This window comes from Amphibalanus amphitrite, unplaced genomic scaffold, assembly GCF_019059575.1.
Source record: "Amphibalanus amphitrite isolate SeventyFive unplaced genomic scaffold, NRLGWU_Aamphi_draft 000128F_arrow, whole genome shotgun sequence".
Classification (NCBI taxonomy): Eukaryota; Metazoa; Arthropoda; class Thecostraca; order Balanomorpha; family Balanidae; genus Amphibalanus; species Amphibalanus amphitrite.
The window spans coordinates 244,654-263,953 of NW_024881623.1; the positions used below are offsets into that span (position 1 = coordinate 244,654).

At 55.3% G+C, this 19,300-nt stretch overlaps 1 protein-coding gene across 1 annotated transcript in view; it reads right to left on the reverse strand.

Moving 5' to 3' along the window:
* The window catches only part of LOC122381843, a 91,901-nt gene that overhangs the window by 29,930 nt on the left and 42,671 nt on the right, over positions 1 to 19,300 (reverse strand). The window contains exons 12-14 of the mRNA XM_043366545.1: positions 18,389 to 18,603; positions 16,869 to 17,102; positions 16,392 to 16,585 (exon numbers count right to left, since the gene is read on the reverse strand). Of these exons, the coding sequence (XP_043222480.1) occupies positions 16,392 to 16,585; positions 16,869 to 17,102; positions 18,389 to 18,603 (643 nt within the window). The remainder of the gene's footprint in view (positions 1 to 16,391; positions 16,586 to 16,868; positions 17,103 to 18,388; positions 18,604 to 19,300) is intronic.

Here is a 19,300-nt window from a genome sequence, read left to right on the forward strand (position 1 = left end):
GCCTGGGCTTGAAAATCAGGACAGTTTTCCAGTTTGTGCTCCCCTTCGCAGACGACGCAAGGCCTGAGCCTATGGCTTTCCTCACGCGGTGAGGATGCGGAAGTGGCCAATGTCGTCCGCCTCGTCATGGTCTCTTTCGGAGTCACCACAGTCTTCCTCTTTTCGGGGTCACGGCTCGGGCGAGTGGTGTAGCTCAACACGTTCACCTGGATCTTCAGCCACTCGCTAAACATCTCCAGATTGGGCTGGTTTGGTCGCATCCTGTAGACTTCTTGGCCCCACTGATAAGTCAGCTCGTCAGGGAGCTTGGCAATCACTCTGCGGAGGGTGTCGCTTGCCCCCAGATCATGATAGTAGCCCAGGGCTCGCATAGTCATAACCGTGTTGCTGATGGCGGAGCTGAACCTCTCCATTGACGCCAAGCTATTCACACTTGGTGCTGGGGTAGAAAACATCTGATTGAGACTTGCCTGGCTGATTTCGTCTTTCCGACCGAAACGTTCATATAGCGTCTTCAGTGCTTGCTCGTACAGCGATCCATCAAACAAAAGCCCTTCAATGGCTTGGTGGGCAGGGCCCTCAACTGCTTGCTGCAGATGAGTCATCCGCTCTGCATTCGTCAGCGATGTCTGATTGTGGACCAGCACTTTAAAGAGGCTGATCCATCGAGGCCAGTCAGCGGGATCCCCTCGATAGGTGTGGAGGCTGAGGCTCGGTACACTCTTGGAGAACGCTGTTGACTGACTCGAGCGTGCTTGCTCTTGAGAAACATCTGGAATCATCCAGGTACTGGGATCTAGGGTTGTGGTTGCACTTCCAGCTGAGGCCCCAAGTGGTGCCCCAGTCGCAGCTTGATCGGCTGTCGTCGGCTGCACGGCGTCGTTCACAGCGCAGTCTTCGTTTGCCAAATGGTGTGTGGCAGCGGTGTGACCTTCCTGCCGCTCGTCCCTCTGTTGATCACGCTGACAGTGCATGCCGCAGTTACCCATGGATGTCGCAGTGCCCTCACAGACACCTTCACGTGTTGGCTTTGCTTCTTCTCCCATCCCAGCGACAGCTTCGTCAAAGTCATGACGACGATCCCAATTCAGGTCATCTTCAGCAGCGCGATAGAGACGGACCTTTCTTGCTGCTCGATTTCGAGTCTCTTCAGCTATCTTCAGCTGAAGTGCACTGTCGCGCTCTTGAAGCTCCCACTCTTCTCGTTGTCGGAGATTCTCCATTTCGAGCTGAGCTTCACGTTGGCGTTTCTCCGCCCTTTGCCTCTCCATCATGTTACGGCGACTTTCTTCTACCTGGGCCCTGACGTCTTGTAGCTTGCGATCCGCATCCTCCAATTCTACGGCGACCACTCTTGATCGGACTGAAGCGGCCGTCCCTGCTGACGTATGTGACTTGGCGTGACTCGGCCCACGGCGGGAAGTGGTAGCTGATGAACGAACTTCGTCCAGCTCTTGGAGATATTGTTGAATCTTGCCCTGGATGGCTAGCTCTTCTTCTTCGAAATGATCGGCATATGCTTGAGCTTCTTCAATCTCTTCGTCTCCCAGCTTGCTTTCATATGTCTGATGAGTCTTTCGCAAATCGGCAAATGCTTCTTCTAGTCTTGCGCTGACCTGATGGATGCGGTCACGATTAGCATGTCTTGTTATCTCTACTTCTACTGCTTTGCTGGCCCTTGTCGTAGCAGCCCTCTTGCATCCACGCAGTCGGCGCAGGTCAGCAAGCTCCTGATCCTTGGCGGCACGCTGAGCCTCAGCCATTGTAGGATCGACTGCTTGAGTTTCACAACTGTATTCTGCATCCATTCAGCAGTTGCGATGGGATCTCCGGTTGAGATCCGGCCCGTGGAGGACCAGAAAATGTCGCCACGCCGTCCTCTGGTCTGTAGTTGCGTACAGCGACACTTGATTTGGCTGACTGGCTGTGGTGCAGGGTGAGGAGAAAGTGGATTTTGGTAGAGGATGGGAAGGAATGCGGTAGCCGCCGAGTGACCACAGCCCCTCGATGGCGAGGCTGCTGTGGTCAGACGGATCTGAGATGCTCCGGGATCTCGATGGCGAGATTGACCGAAACCGACTGGCCGCCCCAGGAACGAGGAGGCCACGAGTGTTGTATCCCGATGGCGAGACACGTCACTCGCGGTCAGCTTCGATGACTCGATGGCGAGACACCGCAGCCGCCTCCCTCCACACCCTCAATGAGAAAAGGAGAGAGAAAGTAGTGGGCCCCGGGACATAAAGACAGGTATCAGGAGCAGCCACGATTAGCACTGCTTGCACCGTCTTCCGCCACTTATGTCACCGCCCGCCACACAAAGATGCACTTAGTAGGACGCTGTATTTGTTCTTACCGTCCTCACCGCACGAGTCACAGACAGAGAGTGGGTCGGCGCAGCGAGCACCGGCCCCAGGTCACCTCGTTCCTCCCTCGCGGCACACGCCGGCGGCGGCCAATCACGACAGCGGGCCCTCACGTGACCCGAGCCGGGCCTCGCCTCGAGCGGGACCACCGGACGCACGTGGCCACCACATGGCTCGGCCGTAACCGGGCGGAGAGCGGCCGTCGGCCACTACAACACTGATGAGCGTGAATAAAGGATTGTATTGATTAAGATCGCTTCCGAGGCTTACAACAAAGCAATTCATGCATTGATACTAGTAGTGTTTGTCTGGTGGTCGGATGTGCCCGTGCTAACGGTGCAGGGCTTTTCGGCCAGTGGATTATCCGTACTGAAGTCACCTCGATAGCGGTTCACCGTCGGACCGTTCTCGAGAGCTGCTGACCTAAACTGGTCAACAAGCTTCGGCTCCCCCACTCCCACACGCAGTTTGGAGCTGGAGTGAGGCGCCTAAGACTGGTGCGATGCGTGATTTTGTCTTGGATGGATGCTACTGTTCGGGAAATGAACTGTCCTTCGAATTTTGCTATTTAAGGCATCCTTCTCTTCAAATAACATCTTCAAATGACATCCTTCTGTTTGAGTTCAACGGATAAACTATCTTTGCGACATAAGTAATAATCACATTTTTGCTTACAAAAGTGACTTGCATGTGACATACGCTAGTACCAATAAAAGGTTCAATTAAGTCGTGAGTAGGTACGAAATTAAATCGTGTAACTTTTTGGAGATGTGGGGGCGGGTATGACCCCGCCCCCCCCCCTCGGCTCGAGTCCGCACGGCGGGCGGTGCGTGCGGTGTCCGCCGTGTCCGCCGGCGTCCCCTCGGCTCAGGTCTGCGCGGCGGACGGCGCATGCGCGGCGACCGGGCGGCGGTCAGCGCGCCGAGGTCGAGGCAGACGTGAGGGGACAGGCGGCGCGAGAGGTGCACGCTGTGTAAGACGAATAGGCGATAAGTGTGCATTGTGCAAGAATACATACGACAAGAAGACACTGTATCTGCACCTAACATTTGGCGCGGTCGATAGGACCACATCTACAACAGGTGAGACAGTGTCTTGATATTATTGTGCTTACCGTTTGGTTGGAATAATGTCTGTCCAGACATTAGATTGAATGGGTATCGATGGTTAGGTATGATTATAATTGAGAGCGAGTAATAGTGACCGATTTCGGCACCATTAGGCGCTCGATAATATTCGACATTCTGAGCGAAAGGGAGAACGATACCGTCCCCTGATACATATTTAATTTAGAATAAATTTTTCGTTAGGCCCGCGAGGAAACTTGAATAATTACGACGTTCGATACCGGCTTCATAATTATAAGAGACCTGGTATATTTTTTTCTCTTCGTTAAGGTACATTGGATAGCAGCATGTCTGAATCACGGCTGTCCATGAGGATAGCAGGAACACCCAAATTCACGGGTCGTGAGGGAGAGGACTGGGAGAGCTGGGTCACTCGTTTCGAGACAAGGTTCGGCGATGAAGAGAAAGACAACCTAGCTGGTATTTTACGAGACGTTCTAGATGGAGCTGCGTTAGATGTTTGCACTAAATTAGGAGCAAAAGTCTGCAAGGATTATACGAAGGTCAAGACAGCACTGCAAGAAAAATTCGCAAAAACTACAGGCCCACGTCATGCTCACGCAGAACTGCGACGTGTGCAACAGGGGCCGGGAGAGAGTGCCGAACACTTCGGGGAAAGAATCTTAAAACTGACACGCTGCGCTAACCCGGAGGCAACAGAAAAACAGCTCCAAGCTGCCGCCCTTGAACATTTCATGTGCGGTCTGTCAGATTTAACCCTGCAGGAAAGGCTGAACGCTAGAAATGACATAGTGTCGCTGGATGTGGCTGTCATGGCGGCAAACATCTACCAGGAAAAGGAGGCTGTCCTAGCTTCCATGCGGGCGACACAGGGGCATGTGGCAGCGGTAGCCACCAATCCGACTGCTGCTCCGGTGAGGGCAGAGACGGAACCCCCGAAGGGCAGCGGTACGGACATACTCAGTATCATCGACGAACTCAAGCGGGAGGTAATCGGACTGAAAAAGCAGCTCCAGGAGACGGCGACAGGAGCACATCAAAGCAGTCAGAACCGAGGGTGCTTTCAATGCGGTGAAGTATCCCATTTCAAACGCGACTGTCCACAACTAAAACCACCGCAGCAGCAACAAAATACGCCAAAGACGGTGCCGGTCGGTCGCGGCGGCAACCAGTCACAATGTATCAGGTGTGGAAGAAGGGGTCACTGGCTAGCGGACTGCTGGAGGACGCCTTCTTCAGCCGGCGGCGCTGGTCGTCAGCGCGCGGTTCGAAATGAGCCGAACGCTAAATGCCTCGGCTGTGGGAGGCCTGGTCATTGGATGGCTGAGTGCTGGCGCATTTCAGCTAGCGCGAGAGACCTCGAGCAGAACCAATGGACATTTAATGATGCAGATCAGAATCGAACGGGAGCAGCGCGAAGGGGATCCCAGAACGCGGGAAACGAGTGACGGCTGGCGCCGTGGGGCAGGAGCCAGTCGACAAGGCGAAGGACAGAAAAGAGGAGCCCCTGAAACGAGCGGCTGTCGTAAGAGTTGAGGCCGAGAACCTCAGCACGTGGGCGCTGATAGACTCCGGAGCAGATGTGTCAATGATCAATCAAGAGTTTGCACGAAAAGCCATCCCGAAGGAAACTATGCAGTTTGGGTCATTTGGGCGCGTCACTGAAGCGGGAGGAGGTACAATTGAAGTCACGGGAAGAGCTGAGGTGTCCTTCCAAATACGGAATTCCCAATTCATTCAGACGATGGCCGTCATCCCCGGGCTCGTTTACCAGTTAATTCTGGGCAGAGATTTCTGTTGTCGTCACAGAACTACGATCGATGACGAGGCCGGCGTATTCAGGATCGGGTGTCACGAAATACCGTTACCAACCTATGAAGAACTCAGGCCAAGACGAGCTAAGGCCATGACGTGTGCAGCCGTGACCATACCACCCAGGTCAAGAACTACAGTGAACGTCAGCATACGGACAACGGAAGGGGTCACCGGGAGAGAAGAGAAGAACCCGTGGCAGGGGATTCTTGAGCCCCGCCTGACTGAAGGGAGCCAGGATTGGTGCGTCCCAAGGACGGTGGCCACAGTTGGAGACGACACCACTATTCCCATACAAATAACAAACATCCATGGTGCTGCGGTTACTATCCCACCTAACACAGAAGTGGGAACGTTCCATACCATTCAAGAGGACGGGAGCGGCATGTACGAGTTGTTCGACAAAAACGACACCAAGGATCACTCACCCAGCAAGGACGTGGAAAAGGTGATCCATGAACTTCACATCGACGAGGCCGCTGTGTCAGAAACCGGCAAGCGGATCTTGAAAAGACTCGTGACTGAATACAGCGACATATTCAGCAAGAATGATGAAGACATTGGGAAGACGAAGATACTGAAACATCACATCAACACAGGAGACGCAGCGCCAGTGAGACAGCGACCCCGAAGGATTCCACTGAGGATGAGGGATGAAGTTGAAGAGCAAAAGAACAAGATGTTGAGAGATGGGATAATTGAGGAGAGCTCCAGTCCATGGTGCTCCCCCATAGTCCTTGCGAAGAAGAAAGACGGCAGCTTCAGGTTCTGTGTTGACCTGAGGTCTGTGAATAACGTGACACAAAGCCTTCCACATCCTCTTCCACGAGTAGATGATGCGCTGGATAGTCTAGCAGGTGCCAAATTATTCTCCACCTTAGATATGGCCTCTGGATACTGGCAAGTAGACTTGGCCGATGAAGACAAGGAGAAGACGGCCTTCACGACTGGAAAAGGACTTCATCAGTTCCGGGCGATGCCGTTCGGGCTGAAAAACGCTGGAGCGACCTTTCAGCGACTCATGGAACTTGTTCTGGCAGGGATGGACTCAAGGAACTGTCTGGTTTACATAGACGACGTCATCGTCTTCGGCGAGACCGAGCAAGCACACCTGAAGAACCTGGAGGAAGTGTTTCAGCGGATCAGAGACGCCGGCATGAAGCTGAAACCCAGGAAATGCTGTTTGGCGAGAGATGAGGTGGTCTTCCTTGGCCACAGAGTCAGCAAAGCAGGTGTGCAGCCGGACCCTGCGAATATCGCAAAAGTGAGGGACTGGCCGAGACCAGAGAAGGCGGAGGACCTGAAGAGCTTTCTGGGTCTCACGGGGTACTACTCGAGGTTTGTACCAGGCTACTCAGACCTGGCGAGACCAGTCAGGGAAGAGGCCGAGAAGAAGGGCAAGATCGACTGGTCCGACGAACTGATCGAGAGTTTTGAGAACCTCAAAGAAAAACTCGTATCACCACCTATTCTGACGCTGCCTACATTCAAGGGTATTTTTAAATTAGCCACAGACGCATCCAACTCCGCAATTGGAGCAGTCCTTACCGAGACAGTCGACGGCGATGAAAAGGTCGTTGCCTACGCCAGCAAGGTCCTCAGCAAGACCGAGCGGCGCTGGCCGACCTACGACAAGGAGCTGTGGGCCATTGTTTGGGCTGTGCGTCATTTCCGTCAATATCTCGCAGGGGCCCCGTTCGAAGTGTTCAGCGATCACAAACCCCTGCTGAACGTACCACAGTCGATCGCAGTAGACAAAGACGCAACAGGTAGGAGAGGCAGATGGGCTGTGGAGCTGAGCACGTACGATTTTTCGGTGACATACCGAAAAGGTTCAGACAACAGCAATGCGGACGCTATGTCACGACGCACCAAGGAGGAGACGCAGGAGACAGCAGAGATCCACGTGATGAAAAATGACAGCGAAACAGCTATCAGAGACCCTGGGCTCAGCAACCTGAAGATGGAACAGGACCTCGACCCCATCCTGGGCACATTGAAGGAGTGGGTCATCAAGGGTAAGCTCCCCCAGAAGAAGAAGCTGAAGAAGTGTCATCGCGATCTTCGCCAGCTGGCTCGGTTTTTCGACCAGGTTGAGATCGAAGAAGGTATTTTGAAGATCCGACGGGAACGAGAGCAGGGTAACAACCTCGTCATCCTGTTACCGCGAGTGTATCGCTCTACGGTACTTAAGATGCTCCACAACGACCGCACGGCGGGGCACCTAGGGACAGTCAGGACGAAGGAAAGAATCCTGGAGAGATTCTTTTGGCCGACGGTGGAGAAAGACGTGCGGGAACACTGCGAGACGTGTACACAGTGCCAACGGCGAAGCCAACCAACCCCGGCGAGACAGGCAGCGCTACGTACAGAGCCAAGTTCCAGACCATTCGAAAGGATGGCTCTGGATATTACAGAGATGCCGATATCATCCAAAGGCAACAGATACGCCCTCGTGGTGATGGACTACTTCTCCAAATACGTACATATTTACTCCATGAAGGACCAAACCGCTCAAACAGTCTCAGAACATTTGATGGATGTAGTACTACGGCAAGGAGTGCCAGAACGACTGCACTCCGACCAAGGACGCCAGTTCGAATCTTCAGTATTTCAGGAGCTCTGCACACGACTTGGCATCGAAAAAACACGAACGTCACCATACCGTCCTCAGAGCGATGGCATGGTGGAACGATTTAACAGGACTCTAAAAGACATGGTGGCGAAGTACATCAAACCCTGTGGGTCGGATTGGGATGAACACGTCACTTCACTGGCATTTGCATACAATACCTCGAAGCATTCAGTCACAGGGTATTCACCCTTTTTCCTCGTTCATGGCCGAGAGGCTCGCCTACCAGTGGACGAACTCTTCCAGACAAAGCAAAACGCCGTGGAAATCAACAGCCACGTGGAGAACATCCTGAGGAAGCTGAAAGTGGCGTTTGGCAAAGTCAAGGAGAACATGGACAAAGCAGCACAAGAAATGGTCAGGCAACAGCAAGGAGACTGTCGGGAGACCAAGTATTGCGCGGGTCAGAAGGTCTGGGTGACAGACCATACTGCACATGCTGGCGGCAAACGAAAGCTAGGACTATACTTCAAAGGTCCTGGCACGATTATACGACTAGACGGGCCAGACGAGAATGGTGTAGTGTACCAGATCGAGATGCCAGGAGGGAAGCGAGTGAAGGTGCATCACAACCACCTCAAACCAGTGAGAGAACACCACCTTGAACAGCAACCGTATGTGTCACACTCGGAGAAGGACACCGCTGTCGCAGATGAAGCAGAACCCAGAGAGATACCAACCCGTCCGGAGACACTGAACTCCAACTCCCCCAAGGAAGATCAGAATGAAGAAAGGGAGCCATGCTACATCACACGTTACGGCAGGAAGGTCAAACCTGTCCAGCCGTATCAAGCCTAAAGAACGGGAAATGTATTTCACATTACCACAGGGTACATTTCGATGACACACTAGACACTACCACTCATATGCCGTTAGTGCTTTGGTTTTGCACCAAATATTTCGCCCCATGGAACCTCGAAGTCGCTTGGGGCTAGCTTTCTCCCATTCTCGATGAGCTGGCCAAATACGCTGGATTTTGATGAAGAAGCTGGTGGAGCTACTTCTGCGTCTACGGCTGAGTCCGACTCTTCTGCCGGGCCAGACGCGCGTCCTGCGACACACCCAACGTGATGGGGACCAGCTTCAGGAGGGGCTGTGGCGAGGATAGCGGCGGAGTTTCCCCGGATGATTGCTATCGAGACTCTTTGTAGAAGCCAGGACACTTCTCTGGGGTCCTTAGTCGCCGCAGAAATCCGACCGCCGATATCCCGGAGCAGCTTTGACCCTGCTTCTCCGACTACGCCGGTGGTCTCCACTGCTACTGGAGTGAAGATGTAGCGGTCTGCAAGACTGGCGTAGCGCATGCGCTTCAGGTTCTCGGCGGCGGCTGCAGCTGCGCCGGGATCCACTGCACACTTCACCACGTGTGACTCAGCAAACGTGTCAACGCATGTGGCGTCCCATGTGAGGCTTCGACCGGCACTGAAGGGGAACGTTGTCAGTCCGTCGGGGCGCCTTCCATCTCCTCTGTCTAGCCCCACAGGTTCTAAGACCGATGGTACGCCAGCGCTTGCCAGTGCTCGTTTAATGACGTCATTTAGGGCTGCGTGCCGTGGGAAGCGACCGGCGCTCTTCTTACATGATAGGCCGTGGTGTCCCAGCCTGTCCACAGGGCATCCACATAGCTTGCATTGGTGGGGCTCACAGATGGGCAGGCCTAGTCGGAGGGCTACCGCTATACGAATGGTCTCGTCATCAATGTACAGTCCCAGGCTGGGGATTGGAGGTGCTTGCAGCCAGGCTGCAGTATGCGGCATACAAGCAGCACCGAGACGAGCGCGATGTATCTGATTGGCTCCGGCGATCAGGCGGTTAGCGGTGACAGTTGACGCGATGTCGTCCCAGGTCTTTTGGAGGCTGGCCGCCGGGCGTTCTGGAACAGTCTCGATGCCAGTTGCAGCCATGAACTGCTCCGTGGCTGGTTGCAGTGCCGCTGGCTCAGGGCCCGTGAAGGTTGAAGGGCAGATAGATAAGACCAGCGGTGCTGCAGCGGTGAGAGACGACAAGTAGCAGGGCAGAGCGAGAGCGTGCACGGAGCGCACGCCGAGCCCGCCATGCCTCTGGGGCAGTGCAGCCTGCTCCCAGGCCTCGTCTGTCAGTGCCACGTTACCAACTTCCTGGAGCGTGAGACGAACTGTGCTGTCGATTCGGGATAGCTCTGCAGGCTCCCGATAGGCTGGCGATGAACGTAGGAGATATTGCACTCGCGGGGCAGCTACGTACTTCGATAAGAAGAACAGAGCTGTGTGCCGATCGAGGAGGCGGAGTCGACTGCACAGCAGTTTGATAGTCGTGTGGGCTGATCTGACAGAGTCGCCAAGCCCAGCCTCGTGTAGCGGTGAGCCGAGCAGTGTGAGCTGTTCAGGAGGGGTGGTTTTGATGCCGGCGAGGACTGACGAGATGGTGCTGATGACGCTCTGGCCTTCGGCTGGAGTGCCACCGATGGTGGTTAGCTCGCACTTTGATTTGTTTAGTTCTAGGCCGAGCTTTGGAAGTTCGGTACATAGAGTTCTAAGGTCTTCCTCCACTGTTTCCAATGGTCCTGCAATTGTGGCATCATCCAAGTACCAAAGGTTCAATGGAGACTTCAGGGATCGCGCGCAGCCATCCACCACCAGAGCGAAGAAGGCTGGACCCAGTGGATCACCCTGTTGGACTCCACAGCTGGACATGATGACGTGATCTCCGAAGTGGAGCGGCGATTCTAACTTAACCTTAGGTAGATCGAACCAACCTGTACAGTTCAACAATGCGTGAAAGGATATGCAACTCTTAACTCACACCGCAATGTATCATGACGTGGTGAGAGAACGGCAAGTTACAAGGCGAGAACAGTAGATTAGGAATGACATTTTTCCCAGTTGCAGGTATGGAGAAACGTCTGAGAGACCTGGAGGAGAAATTATCGGAACTCTCAACGGTGTCCTCGCGATCATGCAGCGGCTGCATGGCACTAACTCTAAGAGTGGAGGAATTGGAGCGCCGTCTGGGCCCAGAACCAGAAGCACGACCGGAGCTCAGCATCACCATCACGGGCAACCCGACCGGTGCAGCGGCGGGTGACACTTTCGACGAACAGGATCCGGTTGATCTTCTCCTGCGGGAGGCGCAGCAGCTGGCCGCCGACGGAGATCTGGAGGATCTGTTCCAGCTGGAGACGTTGACCACAGGATCATCTACGACACCGACACCAACGGGAGATGCCGACCAGCTCGAGGGAGACACCGACCAGCCCACGGGGGACGCTGACCAGCCCGCGGGAGACGCCGACCAGCCCATGGGAGACGCCGACCAACCAGCCCGGGCACCGGTGAGTCGCTGCCACCTGATCCTAGGCGACTCCATCGCTAAGTACTTTAGCCCGTCTGTGGCCTCCCAGGACAGCGTCCTCAACCTAGCGGAGGGAGGTAACACGTGGGAGAGGGAGGACAGAAACCTAAGGGAACACTTAAGGGAGTGGAAGGTAGAAACCGAAAAACGAGGGGCCACTCTTGGGACAACATTTATCTGGATGGGCGGGAACGAAGTATACGGGCGACCAGGAACACGACCCAGGGGACTCAACAAGAGGGTCGTGGTCAAGGTGCTCCAGCACCTGACGAAGGAGGGGAGGGTAACACTGGCGGGCCCAACCATCCGGTTGTGGATGGACGACGGTGTGTTCTGGGAAGACACGCCGGCGTTCGAGGTGGACCGGATCCTGGGAGAGGTAGCCGAACAATACCCCGAGGTCCGGTTCCTCCCATACATCGGCAGGGCCATGACAGTCACCCGACGTAGCGGTCGAAGCAAACGCCACGTCGTCGATGGGACGCTCCTTGAGAGTTATTTCAGTGACCGCCTCGGGGTTCACCTTAGCAATACAGGATATGATCGCATGATACAAGTGTCAGTGGGACGTGTATTCACGGTAACTATGCACGGGGTGGTGATGCAGGGTGGGAGCGAGCGCGTCCCAGAACGCCTAGCCGGTGGGGGAGACGGCGAGGGTTCCCGGGCCCGCCAGCCGGCCGCCGATGGATGGACCCCATCCGTCCCGAGAAAGTCGATTGGAGGCACGAATTTGATGAGCTGGACCGGAGGGTGGCGGAATACGTGGCGCCGCAGCCGATAGGCCACCCATCGCCGGCGCTGGAAGAGCCGTGCCGTCACGTCGCCGGCCCGGAAACTGGTGCGCTGTGGAATGGGCAGAATCCAGACCTGTCCGACGCCGGCCGCCAGGAGGCCGAGCGTCAGTTCTGTGACGTCTCGCAGCCACGGAGGGACCCGGCAGCTGGGTGAGGCGAGGTCATGGGCGCCCGCTATGACCACCACCACGTGGGAGCTGAGAGCAACTGCCGTCCGTATGGCCCAGCACCGAAAACTGTCCTGGGAGATGAAGCCACCGCAGACGCCAACTGCCGAGACATGATCGTCGGCCGACCGGTGCCGGGAGAGGTGGGCCGCAAGCTGTCCCCGATCACGAGCATTTCTGCAATGAGAAAAAGAAGAAGAAGAAGAAGAGAACAAAACAAGGGGCAGGAGCCTCGGATGCGCCCCGGATGAGACGTAGCGCGGTGTGTGCAGTTCACCTGGACGCATCGCCGGGAGAAGCACGCGTGTCCGCCCGCTAGCTGAAAAAAACGTCGGTGTCCGCCCGTCAGACCAAGCAGCTCCGTCCGGGCCGGTAAAACCTCACTCAACCGCTGACCGACATTACGCCACCGCGAGAAAACATGCACGACATCGGGTCAACCCGCTGCCCGATGATGCACCCCACAGGGCGCGTCGGGCCCTCAGGCCTGCCACTGCCGACCGACTGCACCGCTGGCAATAAGCATGCACGCTGGGTCAACTCGCGACCTGATGGGACACCTCTCAGTGCACGTCGGGCCCTCAGGCCTGCCACAGACGACCGATCACCGCTGGCGAGAAGCATGCACGCTCGCGACTGATAAAACACCCCTCGGGGCGCGTCGGGCCCTCAGGCCTGCCACTGCCGACCGACTGCACCGCTGGCAATAAGCATGCACGCTGGGTCAACTCGCGACCTGGTGGGACACCTCTCAGTGCACGTCGGGCCCTCAGGCCTGCCACAGACGACCGATCACCGCTGGCGAGAAGCATGCACGCTCGCGACTGATAAAACACCCCTCGGGGCGCGTCGGGCCCTCAGGCCTGCCACTGCCGACCGACTGCACCGCCGGCAATAAGCATGCACGCTGGGTCAACTCGCGACCTGGTGGGACACCTCTCAGTGCACGTCGGGCCCTCAGGCCTGCCACAGACGACCGATCACCGCTGGCGAGAAGCATGCACGCTCGCGACTGATATGACACCCCTCGGGGCGCGTCGGGCCCTCAGGCCTACCACTGACTGACCGACCGGTCACTGCCGGCAAGGAGCATGCGCGCTGGGTCAAAAGATTGACGATCGAAACCCACAGGGTGCACCAGGCCCCTCACAAATGAAAACGTTAGCCGCTGGCGACAATGTCCTGTCGTAGCTGCAAAAAAAAGGAAAAACAAAAACGCCGACTCGCCACCTGCGTTATATTGATACAGCGCCCAGGCGACTGCGCGGCGGCAGGCAGCAGAGGACGGACGTGCGCCGCTAGGGGGGCATGTGGCCCTCAAGCCAACCAATGACCGACCGGCCGCCGCTAGCGATAAACATGCAGTTGGGTTATAAGTCGCCGACCGGTGCGCCACCCCTCGGGGTACGGGGACCCAAGCCAACCAAAAACTGACCGGACGCCGCCGGCGAGAGAAAAAAGGCATGCGCCAGGGCCAGCCCGCTGATCGACTGGACAACCCAGCAGGGCGCGCCCGGCGCCCAGGCCGAGACAGCCGTGAGCTGAGCGGGCGGCGCACATGCGCCGCCGAGCGAGGGGGAGGAGTGAACAGAAGGTCAAAATGTACATAAAATCAAGAGTGAGCGGAGAGTTTGCGCTGGCCAATGTTGAAGTTGTAACGCGTCACGTGAGCTTTCCACAGCGAAGCCACCATCGATAGGTAACCAGGCTATCGGTCGTGTTAAAAAAAATACTGCTGTTAAACTTGGTGGAGGTCCTTTGAAGGAAATGGTTCACTTTAGGCATGGGGTGTTGAACTGGAAAGCAGTTTTGTAGCGAGCTGAGACTAGCACAAATCAGCTGCCTTTACGGCCCACCGATCACTCTAGACGAAGATATCCCATTTCCCGCTCCGAAAGGAGTGCCGTACAGAGGAATGCGCGCCTTGCCAAGGAATGCAGCCACGTCATCGTCAGCAAAGTCAGCATGCTGCTTGCAGCCAATGCAGCATGCGCAAGTATGAACTACGCAATATGATCGGTTAACGCGAAATAGCTACCGCGTCATTTCTTTATATTTTTTGATATATGGAATATGGTTCTTCCGAAATCAAAATATAAAAGATGATCATCAGTACAAAAAGGTGTGTTAATGTGTGTATTTGTTTTTTGTGTGTCCTATATGTGTGTTTTTTTTAACGTTTTGAGCAAAAAAAAAAATCCCTAGCAAATTTCAGCAGAGTGAACTAGGTATGTCCTTGAAGACCAGTAGATAGGCCAGCGGCAGAGGCTAGCAAAAAAAAAGCATGTAGCTGACAGTGATAATGCTCATGCATGTGAGTAGGTATCTAGTAGTGACTAATAATTTGCGCCGGGCGACGTGTTCTGGGGGACATGCACGCCTTCTGCCCAGAACCTGGAAATGGTACCGGCGCTGGAACCTAGCAGGCGGAAAAAAAGCAGCGACTGGGCGTAATGTTACTCTGAACCTATGACGCCCCGCCGCGCCGGCGGTCTCATCAGCGCCCTGCGACGAACCGGCCGCCGCCGACACGAGTCACTTTGTCCCGTCGGTGCCGCCGCCTGGCGGCACGTATCGGAACGACCATCCCCACGCCCCGCGTCGGGTAGGGGGAGGGGTAAGGGGACACGTCCCGGCGGAAAACAATGCGCCGCGACCCGGGCCACAAAGGATCAAACATGGCGGCTTATCAGTTCAAGTTAGAGCGCACGAGTAGATCGGGCCGCGGCGGTCGCGGACAGCGCCGCGGCCGGGAGCGAAACGCCGCACAATGCCACTGGGAGATAGAAAAAAACGTGACTTAACTGCCGAGAGCGTTGCGTCGTCCACTCGGCGTGTGGATGCCGACACGCCGCACCAATGTAGCGCCAACAGCGAGACGGCTGCCGGGCCGTACGTATAGGTGCTGAGTACCCTTCCCGACGTGAGAAAGAGTAAAGACTCGCCAGGAACCAGTAGGCGGCTCACCGCACTGCTGTTCCGCACCAGACGCAACAAACTATCTCCGAAAACAACACGGCACAAACTACGTCCTGGTGGCACGGTGCGCGTGCGCTGACTGCACTGGGGGCTCCTAGTGCTCACGCCGAGCGGTAGGTGTCGCTATACAGTTTTGCGCCCGCGGACAGAGAAAGGCTTTGCCGCTCACCACCGTTGGTGGCGCGCAGCAAATACATTTGTGCCGACAGCGTCTAGCCGCGGCGTCTAGCCAGACGCCAATGGAGCGCTGAAACCGCTGTCGCTGGCTGAGGATTGCGGGAAACGACAAGCATCTTCGGCCGACGCAATGCCCGGACCTGGAGACGCATCGCCCGTTCACGGACGCGGGCGCCTTCACAGTGATGTATCGCGGCAACAGGACCGGTTTCGGCCTGCCACACGGTGTAGTGTTTATTTCATGTATGTGTTTATTTTATTTTGGAAGTGTTTCTTTTTTTGTTGGGGGGAGGTGTGTGGGGGCGGGTATGACCCCGCCCCCCCCCTCGGCTCGAGTCCGCACGGCGGGCGGTGCGTGCGGTGTCCGCCGTGTCCGCCGGCGTCCCCTCGGCTCAGGTCTGCGCGGCGGACGGCGCATGCGCGGCGACCGGGCGGCGGTCAGCGCGCCGAGGTCGAGGCAGACGTGAGGGGACAGGCGGCGCGAGAGGTGCACGCTGTGTAAGACGAATAGGCGATAAGTGTGCATTGTGCAAGAATACATACGACAAGAAGACACTGTATCTGCACCTAACAGAGAGGTGTAATACATAATAGCCATTTTCACGACGGGCTATCCGGCGAGTTCACCTAATTTGACCAAATCTGCACCTAATCTCTTTTACAGCAACTATCTTTATTTTATGAATTCATTTCAGTGTTTTAATCGAAGACACTCTCTGATAATATGACAAAGCAGGCATAGTTATAAGCAATTAGTGCAACCCTAGCTGATAGCTACTAAGTGACACACTGAACCTAATTTAACCAAATCTGCACCTAATCTGCACCAGATGTGCACCAAATGTGTACCAGATGGCCGTCGTGAAAACGGCTATTAGCTTAAGTATTGTCCTTAAGCAACTTGCCCGTACGTGACATTGCCTTCAGCTAATGCCCATCCAGCACGACACTATCTTAGTGGCCTAGTGCACAGTAATTGATTAATTCGCTATGCCCGCACCATTTTCACTCGTCCCGCCGTCGTTACGAGGCCCATTTTCACTCACCGTGCTATCGGCGCAGGGTGTGTCCTGCAGGGAGCCGATGAAGGTCAGCTTGAGCTGCACGTTGTGGCCGACGGTGGCGGCCAGTCGGTGGGCGACTCGGTAGGGCAGGGTGCCGAGCAGCAGGGGCGGCTCGAGGGCACGGGCCCGCGGGGAGGCCGGCACTGACACCGGCACCAGCTCGTCCACGGCCGACACTGCCGGACGGCAGTGGCACGTAGTGATATAGAGTGACATACAGTAGCAAACAGAAACGAATAATGACAGAGACAGACACTATTAGACGCCGCAAACTCACCAAACATCAACTTACCAACTTATCGATTCTAAGAAGGCTCATTCGCTCCGCTCCATTGCCCGTCTATGCTCAGCTGTAACTGACCTACCCGCTAGCTCAAGGGGACCTGTGACTTACCTGCCCCGCTCGCTCAGGGGATCTGTAACTGACCTGCCCTGTAGTTCAGGGGAGCAGTGACTGACCTGCCCGGTAGCTCAGGCTGTACCCGGTGCCAATCTCCAGACTGCTGCCTGTGTTCAGCTGCAGGCGGACGTAAGGACCGGGCGCCAGCAGCAGAATCTGCGCTCGCCGTCGGCCGCAGAGCCGGCGGAGGGCTGTCGGAGTGTCCCCCGGCCGAGGCACAGAGCCCACCTCCAACCGGCCGTGCTCGCAGGAGAGGTCCAGTGAGGTCACCAGCAGCACTAGATGAGTGTCCCCTGTGGCCAGAGAATGCAGTCACAGGAAGTATTAATTCGGCCGAACTAGAGGCTTCGCGTTTTTGAAATTAACACATGAATGCACACATTCACAACGTTACTCACATGGGACACGTTCCCGCAGCATGCATAATTCCGGTGGCTTATTTTTATTCATACTAGCACCCATTCTACCAAGCCGAGCATACAGTTGCTCTCGTGGCATTTATTATTATTCAAATGCGCCATGGGCCGGTCGGTTGGCGTCCGTCAGAAACGTTATCGGACTGTCGCTCGAGGGACATCTAGAGGACGAGTTTCCTCGTGCCGCTTCCTTTAGTGATCCGCGCTAAGAACGCTGCCTTGCAGCGGAATCCAGAGGGAATTTAGGCGGCTTTGAGGCAGATCCTGGTGACGAGTCATCTGGGTGGTCCGCGAGGCGGTTGCGGGGCTCGTCGCTCTCGGCCATCCGTCAGACAGCCGTCGGCCGGGTGACAGACGACAGACGGGACCACATTTAACGGAGGTACCGCCGCTCCGACCCGGGCGGCGGCTCAGACTCCGGCGCCGGCGTGGGCGAACGAAATACCCGGCGCTCCATGTGGTCCAGGGACATGGCTTAATCAAATGTGCACGGGAAGTGACACGAAAGGCGCATAGAAGTTACAAGGGCGAACAAATATATATGATGTTGTTGAAAATAGTGACAATTTGTAACATGCTTAATGCTAATAAATTTTGATATGCTTTAAATATAGTACGTACCATAAGCACTTTCAATTAAAATAGAACTGATTCAGCCTGACGCAATTGCACACATTTGAGCCTCCGTGAAAGGACGATCCAACCATCCTACCTTTCTAGAGGACCCGTTACCCTCGTCGGAAGTCCATATTACTACCACTGAAATCGACCCACAGACCCCCGCAAACGGGACAGGTAGGAGCTCATTTGTGGTCTATCTCTGACGGCTAACACGCGGGCAAACATCAATGGCCACAGATGAGACGGCTGCAGCCACCTGGGCGAACAATTATCAGCGAAATGGAACGGCACACAGTCCCCGGTCCCATCGCTCTGATGAGTGAGAGATATAGGGAACGGGTCACGGGAACAGACGTGTTCAAACAGAGCCGCGACCGAAGCAATTAGCGAAGAGCGACACCTGACACGAGCTCTTCATCGAGTCCACAAGGGTACTTTGGGTCGGGCGCACTTCTCTCCGAGCACTTCTCCAAATGAGTGGCCTCTGGAGAGGTCTCAGAGCTCGTCTCAGGATAGTGATGCGGTAAATACGTCCCTCTCACCTGGTGCCAGGAGGAAGGTGATGCACTCCTGATCAGTAGGCAGCAGGTGCGGGTAGCCCGGGCTGCTAACAGTGCCCTCTATAGACGACACGATCTCGCCGGTGCACCTGCTGACATCTACCGACGACCAGGAGAGGCTGGCGCCCGGTCCCGACACGGACCAATCAGATGTGAAGGTGACGGTGGCTGTGTTCGATGGCGGGAAGATGAGCCGTCTGTAACGAACAGAACAGAGCACCGGCCTCAGGGAGTGGCCTCAATACTGTGCTTTTGGAGGTGAGGAGATACAGAAATGAAGTGGGTATTAACTGGCATAATAAAGCGATTTATAAGTCAGTAGCACACCAACAGGTTATTCACAGACAATAGCAGCATACCATGTAGGTTATCAACGCTTATAACATTCAACATAAAAAATAATAACCGTGCAATATATCCACATGATGATCACATCGTCAGCATTCCATGGGCATTAGGCACTATTCGTTCCTCCCATTCCCTTTCAGAGCCGCGTAGCCCGCTGACCTGGCAGGGTAGATTGTTCCGCAGTACGCGATCTGGCCAGGTAGACTGTGCCGCAGGGCACGTTAGCCTGCGGCGTTGCAGTCTCTATCAGCCTCGAAGTGTTTTCAGACAGGAGAGAATGCATTTGTCCGTGGGGAGCATGGCTGAATTAGACGTTAGAAAAGAAGATAAAAGAAAGATAAAAGAAAAAGAAAAGATAGATAAGTTCAAAGACAACATGAAGAACGATTCAAGTTATCTACTCGTATGATAAGGTGTTATTGTAGGTACATTGAAAGTAAACAATTTTTCAGGAAGGCCGATTATTTACAGCCAATACCTAATAGAGTTACGTCCATTTCATCATGGTGACGTCCTTTAGAGACGCTCTTTTCTATCAATGTTCGA